The sequence below is a fragment of the Hemiscyllium ocellatum genome, chromosome 28, assembly GCF_020745735.1.
Source record: "Hemiscyllium ocellatum isolate sHemOce1 chromosome 28, sHemOce1.pat.X.cur, whole genome shotgun sequence".
Classification (NCBI taxonomy): Eukaryota; Metazoa; Chordata; class Chondrichthyes; order Orectolobiformes; family Hemiscylliidae; genus Hemiscyllium; species Hemiscyllium ocellatum.
Window position 1 is genome coordinate 30,970,282 of NC_083428.1, and position 7,875 is coordinate 30,978,156.

Sequence of the window (7,875 nt, forward strand, 5' to 3'; positions counted from 1 at the left end):
GGGGGTGGGCGCGGAAAGGTCAGGAAGAAGATTGCAGGTCAAGAAGGCGGTGCTGAGTCCGGGGGTTGGGACTGAGATGAGGTGGGGGTAGGGGAAATGAGGAAGCTGGAGAAATCTGCATTCAAGCCTTGTGGTTGGAAGGTTCCTAGGCACAAGATGAGACGCTCTTCCTCCAGGTGCCTTCACCAGACCATAAACTGACTATAAACCGACTGACTCCCACAGCTACCTAGATTACACCTCCTCCCACCCTACCCCCTGTAAAAACGCCATCCCATATTCCCAATTCCTTCGCCTTCGTCACATCTGCTCCCAGGGGGACCAATTCCAATACCGAACAACCCAGATGGCCTCCTTTTCAAAGACCGCAATTTCCCCTCAGACATGGTTGACGATGCTCTCCACCGCATCTCCTCCACTTCCCGCTCCTCCAATCGCCACCAGGACAGAACCCTACTGGTCCTCACCTACCACCCCACCAACTTCCAGATACATTGTATTATCCTTCGTCATTTCCACCACCTCCAAACAGACCCCACCACCAAGGATATATTTCCTTCCCCACCCCTATCAGCGTTCCAGAAAGACCACTCCCTCCGCGACTCCCTCATCAGATCCACACCCCCAACCAACCCAACCTCCACTCCCGGCACCTTCCCCTGCAACCGCAAGAAATGCAAAACTTGCGCCCACACCTCCCCCCTCACTTCCCTCCAAGGCCCCAAGGGATCCTTCCATATCCATCAGAAATTCACCTGCACCTCCACACACATCATTTACTGCATCCGCTGCACCCAATGTGGCCTCCTATACATTGGGGAGACAGGTCGCCTACTTGCGGAACGTTTCAGAGAACACCTCTGGGACACCCGCACCAACCAACCCAACCACCCTGTGGCTGAAGACTTCAACTCCCTCTCCCACTCCACCAAGGACATGCAGGTCCTTCGCCTCCTCCATCGCCAGACCATGGCAACAGACTCCTGGAGGAAGAGCGCTTCGTCTTCCGTCTAAGAACCCTCCAACCACAAGGGATGAATGCAGATTTCGCCAGCTTTCTCATTTCCCCCTCCCCCTACCTTTTCTCAGTCCCAACCCTCAGACTCAGCACCGCCTTCCTAACCTGCAATCTTCTTCCCAACCTCTCTGCCCACACTCCCTCTCCGGCCTATTACCCTCACCTTAACCTCCTTCCACCTATCGTATTCCCAACGCCCCTTCCCCAAGTCCCTCCTCCCTACCTTTTATCTTAGCCTGCTTGGCACACCCTCCTCATTCCTGAAGAAGGGCTTATGCCCAAAACGTCGATTCTCCTGTTCCTTTGATGCTGCCTGACCTGCTACGCTTTTCCAGCAACACATTTTTAAGCTCTGATATAAAACCTGCTCAATTTGTCTGTTTCCTTATTTTCCAAGATGAATTCTCCAGTCTGACATACTATAGGGCCAGCATTCAATTTGTTGATGCTGTTCTTCTTTAAATACTTAAATATTTATGTAAGTATTTTAAATTGATGGGTAAATTTATGCTCTAATTTTTCTCCCCTTAATAATTTTCTTTTATATTCTGACCTGCGATATAATCTTTCCATAATTATATGCTTTTTCATTTAGTTTAACACAACCTTTAATATGTCTACTTAATCCTAAAGAGTGAGTCACCCATTGGAATGTTTCTTATTTGAGCATAGTTTCAGGAATGAGGGATTTCAGTTATGTGAATAAACTAGGGAAGCTGTGACTATTCTCTTTGAAGAATGGATGGTTGGAAAATTTGATAGAGGTATTTAAAATCTCGAGGAGTCAGAATAGAGTATATAGAGTCATAGAGCTATACAGCAAGGCTTCGGTCCAACTTGTTCATGTCGACCAGACATCCTAAATTAATCTAGTCCCATTTGCCAGCATTCAGCCCTTATCACACTGAGCCCTTTTTATGCATACACCCATCCAGATGCCAGAGGCATAGAGATCAAAGGGCACAGACTGAAGGTGCAATGACCAATGAGGAATAACTTTCTACGTGGCAAATGGATCTGGATATCACTGTCTTCGAATACGCTGAAGACAAATTCAATCATTACATTTAAAAGGTAATTGGATTGTTCCAGGAAAAGGAATTATGTGCAGGCCCAGACAGGATTTGGCACAAGATAAATTGCTTTTGCTGCATGGTGGGTCAAATGGCATCTGACAGTACTGTAACCATTCAAAGTTGACACTATGAAAGACATTAAGAAACTAAAGGACTATATAGAATATGAAACAACACTGTAATACTTCTGATAGCCAGGAACTTTATAGTGGCACAAGAACAAAGTTTGGTGTGGCTAATAATCTGAAATAAAAACATAAAATGCCAAGAATGCTCAGTAGACCTGAGAGCATCTATGGGTAAACACTTTAACTTCTGGTCAGTCCTGAAACATTAAATGCTGTTTCTTTCTCGAAAGGTTCTGTGAAGCATTTCAAATTTCTGAGATGTTAAAGGGTTAATTTGTTCTGCTGACCTGCAAGAAATTGGATGTCCCAGGAGTAGGGTGGCATGCTTCTCTTTCTTGCAGGTAGAATGTAAAAAAAATTGATATTGCCATCTCCTGCTAGTCAGAGTAAATTTACATTGTCATCTCCTGCTATTCAGAATCAATAAGAACATTGCAGTTAAAAGTCTGCCTACACCCCGCAGTTAAAAAAAGATTTATACCAGATCTTGCCATTAAGGAATGATCTGAATTACATTGTTTCTGAAAATAATCAAATCACTACTCTGTGTCTTGGTTGGCATGTGACTATGGGGGAGTGGCTGGGGGTTGTCTTGTGGGTATTACTGACTGTAATGTAAAATTTTGTATAAAGGAAGAACTGGTCACTTTGTTCAGAGAGGTTTGCGTGACACACTTTGCAAAGTGTTAAGTGATCCTCCAAAAACTTGTACTTGCTCAATAAATTTTGGCTGTTCACAGAAGTTGGCATATTGCAGTTGCATCAAGTGTGTGAGAATCTCAAGAAAAAGAATCTAACACCTCCACTGATTTTCAGAATTAAATTGGTAATCATATGCACATGGTTACAGCACAGCTCCTCTTATTCAGGTCAGCTACAGAAAATGGCAGCCTACCAGAATTAAGAATAAATACACTGTCATAAATGAAGATTTAAATAATTATAGCCTTATTGAATGTTATTTTGATAAAGTTTAAATAGACTCTCATCCATCAACCATGGCAATACTTATGTTATGTGGATACTAATATCAATTCTCACACACTAACTGCACGGACAGTATGTTTTGAGATTTTTTTAATCTCTATAGGCATAACATAGTATGGCTTTAAGGGAACCAAACTATCAATCTCAAAATGAAACTAGTTGTGTTTAAATATATTTACTTCAGAAGTAATTTTTTGATAATACAAGGAACTATAACAAACACATTGACCAACAGATACCTGAATTCCAACATAAAAATGCCTTTGTGTGGGACTGGCAGCAGAGGTATGCAGGGAGAGAAATAAGGAAAGAATCACATTACCTGCTCAGATGTCTCTCTTGTCAAAAATTTCAGGTGTGTGACAGCCGGATACTTCTCCTTTCGAGCAGTGTCTGTTGTACAGCGCATGAAGAGTGATGGAAGTAGTTCAGTGTCAATTTTGCATTTCTCATTTACAACACTCACACAGACTTTATAAAATTGAACAGGAGAAGAGCTGCTACCGTCCGAAGTGGTCACTACGATGTTCCCACCACCAGTGAACGCTATGTCTGCCAGGGCAACTCTGCTTCTCAAGCGTGATAAACTCTCTGTAGCAGTGAGAACCTGTCCACTTGGTTTCAGTAACGACACAGTCACTAGACCACTGATGGTTACAGCAATCCAACCTTCCATTGGCTTCCCTCCAAAAAGTGTCAAGGAAGGGGAGAACTTCACTCGAGAAAACTTCTCACCAAAATTGGACGCTCCAGACTGATGGGGAACGAGATAAAAAATAAAATTAAAGTAATCTTTAAGTTCCAGAATTTAAGAGTCACAGATTAATGAGAAAATGCAGTTCTGTGCTACACCTAGCCATGTGACAGACTGTATCGGGCAGTGAATTTTGTTCCCGACAAGATGTTGGATTTTGACAGGTAGTTAAAAAAATTGCTTAAGACTTTGACTGCAGCACATACCTTTTCTACATGCAAGGCCAACTTGACACCATTGTGTAGCCACGACAAGGCCACAATAGGGTCCCCGTCCACTGAACTCCCGACTATATTATCCCAGCTGTTTACCAGATGATCAGTCATACTCCAGCATTTCACCTGACCATCTGCATCAGCAGATAATAACCGAGAACCTTACAAGGAGGCAGAGTAGAGCAAAATGACATATTTTAGACAGACATTTCAATTCAAAAAGATACATTTTAGAAACAATTATGGTACCATTCAGTTCCTGAGCTAACTTTATTTTCCAACTACATTAACTTTGAAGTCAGAAGATAATTCAGTCAACAACGTAGTAGCTATCCACAAAGGAAATGTGAATTTCATAGAGTCAGATGTACAGCATGGAAACAGACCCTTCGGTCCAACTCCATGCCAACCAGACAACCTAAATTAATCTAGATCCATTTGCCAGCACTTGGCTCAGATCCCTTTAAACCCTTCCTATTCGTATACCCATCTAGATGCCATTTAAATGTTGTAACTGTACCAGCCTCCACCATTTCCTCTAGCAGCTCATTCCATACACGCACCATTACTGAAGTAGCAAGCATTGATCTGGATGAGTGCTCGTCTGCAAAAATTGAGAAAGAGTTCTTCTCTGCATTGTGTGGTTAAAATCAAGAGCACACTTTGTAAAGTATTTTGTGACTTTACTACAGGATAAAGCAGAAACATTATCTCAGCCATACAACCTTCTCAAATGATTAATATGATGTGCTCCTACCGAGCGCATCTTTAAATGAGGGTACAGGCAATAGGGAAAAACATTGAACAGGTTAGATCTTAAGCCGGAAACCTTCAGTACCATCTAGCACCACTAACTAGTGAGGATAACTGATCTTCAGATTGTCATGTTTTTTCATGTAAATATAATGCATATGGTAGTTATTTGTTTATCAAATCCATGATGGGCTTGCATAGCTAGATTTGCCTTGTTATTTTATGATTGAATCTTGTGGTTCTGGGTCAGAACAGTTATATTCTTACAGGTTAATCAAACAAAGCTTACCAGACTGATCCCACTCCAAAGAAGTAATCACTTCATGATGTCCTGAGTTGATGGAGTAAACATCCCAAGGATGCTCAGTGTCCAAAATGTGAATCATATAAGTAAGATCTGTAAGAAAGTGATGTACAGTTAGGAAACTATGTACAATCTCACTGCCCAAATTATTCTCAAATAAAATCATGAATAATCTAATATCAAACAATTTTGGAAACACAGAGCCAGTTGATTAGGTCTAAATATTGACAAATATACAGTACAAGGTTTAAGAACAAACGTAAAGACAAAGAAAGGTAAAATTCTCGTCAGCACTCAGTAAGAATACAAACGTTGGTACTTCTCATGAAAGAGTAAAGTTTGGGGCCTGAGTTCATCACTGCAAAGTCGTAGTGGTTTAGCAAGACCCCAACATGTTGGAAATTCCTTTCCTTTTAACAAATGCACTGCACTGATCTGGTTCAAGTTGGCAACACACCTAGAATTCAAAATTTTGGTTGTCAGCTTTCACAAAAGTTTAAGTCCAGCCAGAAGCAGAACGTAGGAAAAATGTTTTACAAAGCAATTGGGTCAATTATTTTGTCTCAACATTCAATTGGTACTGCAAACGTTTTATATTTGCTCCAGTCCTGTCCTGTTTTGACTTCTATTTAGAAGTTAAAGGTTTCCTAACAGTATTTTGAATATTTATCTTATTTAGTATTACTCCAATATATCTGAGAGCATTTCTTTGATTTCTAGTTACAGTATAAAAAATTGGGTTGGAGTTTAGATCAGCAAATTTTATTTTGGAAAATAATCTAGAGCCAATGTCTTCTCCACTTTCTGCTGACAACAAACTTAATTCTCAGGGCCTGCTGCTTTTGTAGCCACAGGAATTATTTGAACATATCCAATTTGATATTTATTGTATGTCCAACAAACAAAATAAAATGCCTTAATCCCCAGAGATACAGATATTGTATTAAAAACAAATTGTTCAATATTATAGTCAGAAGCATACAATAAATGCAAGAAAAATAATCTTATATTTTTATTGCAGTGCTCACAATATCAGGATATCTTAAAATCACTTCCTTTTTGAAATAAAGTCACTATTGTAATATAGGAAATGCAGAGAGCTAAATTGTGCAGAGCAAAATCTAACCAACAATAACGCAAATAAAAACCCAATAATCTGCTTTCAGGTGTTGGTTGATTATTACACTAGAAAGAAGTTCTATGCCCCGCTCTAAATAGTGCACGAGCTGAAAATGTGTTGCTGGAAAAGCGCAGCAGGTCAGTCAGCATCCAAGGAGCAGGAGATTCGACGTTTCGGGCATAAGCCCTGAAGAAGGGCTTATGCCCGAAACGTCGAATCTCCTGTTCCTTGGATGCTGACTGACCTACTGCGCTTTTCCAGCAACACATTTTCAGCTCTGATCTCCAGCATCTGCAGTCCTCACTTTCTCCTCTAAATAGTGCATGGCCATCTTTAACATTCATTTTAGAAGACCCCAACAACTCAGAGATGGTACCTTCTCGCATGGTACATTCCCTCTTAAATTCACTGATGTGTCAGCCTAGATTTGTGCTCAAGTCTTTGAAGTGATACTTGAAGGCACCTGACTAAACTGCAAAAACTGGTAGCTGCAGTATGATAGACTCAGGCTAGGTGACATCTATTTCTTTCCTTGGTTGACACAGTCAACCAAAACATAAGTTTGAATTATTGCTGAGATCTTATTCTCTGCAAATGGGTTGATATTTCTGTCAGGTAACAACAGTCACAACTCTGTTTATCAAGCTCTTCAAGATGTTTCCAAAAGCCAGGTCAGCGTTAGAGAAATTCATACCGCTGGAGATGGTATTTAAGAATTTTAAATCACCGTAACTTTATTATGTCCGAAAACAAAGATGATTCAGACCAGACCCAAAACCTTACCTTGTTCTTCCTCGTTCTTCAGATCCGTTGTGAAGGCAACCAGGTTTCTGCAGGACCAAGCACATACCAGTGATACAGACGGACAGTAATTGCTCTTCGGCCGCTTCTCCCACTCACAGACATACGCTATATCCATGTTTACTTCGCCAGAGCCTGTCCACTTGGTTTCCCAACGCCTAGAGCGCAAGCGCGGCCCGACTAGCCATCCCCAGAGCGCAGGCGTGCTGCGACCCGCTTCACCCAGAGCGCAGGCGCGGCCCGTCTAGCGATATCCACGGCGCAGGCGTGCTGCGACCCGTAACACCCGGAGCGCAAGCGCAGCTAGTCCATCCGTACTCAGCGCAAGCGCTGCCCGACCTGCCGTGCTTCCAGCGTAGACATGCTCATTAACACGGCGCATGCGTCACTTGATGTGATGTGCTGTCTGAGATTTCAGTTTGATCAATTTATCAATTCACGCGGTTTCTCATAAACCTTGTTTGCCCTCTATCCAATACATTCACATCTTTCCTATAAAATTTGGTGTCCAGATTGTATACAGTACCCAGCTGAGGCCTAACTAGTGTCTTATATATGTTATTCACAGCCTCCTTGCTCTTGTACAATATGACTCATATTAATTAAGCCAAGAATACAATGTGCTTTATCATAAGGCTACTTTAACTGTCTTGTCACCTTTAATACCCGATGTATATTTGCACTGAGTTCTCTGTTTCTGCATACCCTTTAAAATATAG

The 7,875-nt window shown here is 41.5% G+C and overlaps 1 protein-coding gene across 2 annotated transcripts in view; it reads right to left on the bottom strand.

Annotated features, from left to right (window-relative positions):
• med16 (mediator complex subunit 16) overlaps positions 1 to 7,433 on the bottom strand; it is a 43,750-nt gene extending 36,317 nt beyond the window's left edge. Inside the window, exons 1-4 of one of the 2 annotated variants that reach the window (XR_009646156.1) lie at positions 7,139 to 7,433; positions 5,221 to 5,328; positions 4,170 to 4,339; positions 3,532 to 3,963 (exon numbers count right to left, since the gene is read on the bottom strand). Coding sequence is in view for 1 of the 2 variants with exons in the window: in XM_060845985.1 (XP_060701968.1) it covers positions 3,532 to 3,963; positions 4,170 to 4,339; positions 5,221 to 5,328; positions 7,139 to 7,274 (846 nt within the window). In the remaining variant the exon portion in view is untranslated. The remainder of the gene's footprint in view (positions 1 to 3,531; positions 3,964 to 4,169; positions 4,340 to 5,220; positions 5,329 to 7,138) is intronic. The other variant, XM_060845985.1, reaches the window with a different exon arrangement.
• Between the last annotated feature and the right edge of the window lie 442 nt (positions 7,434 to 7,875).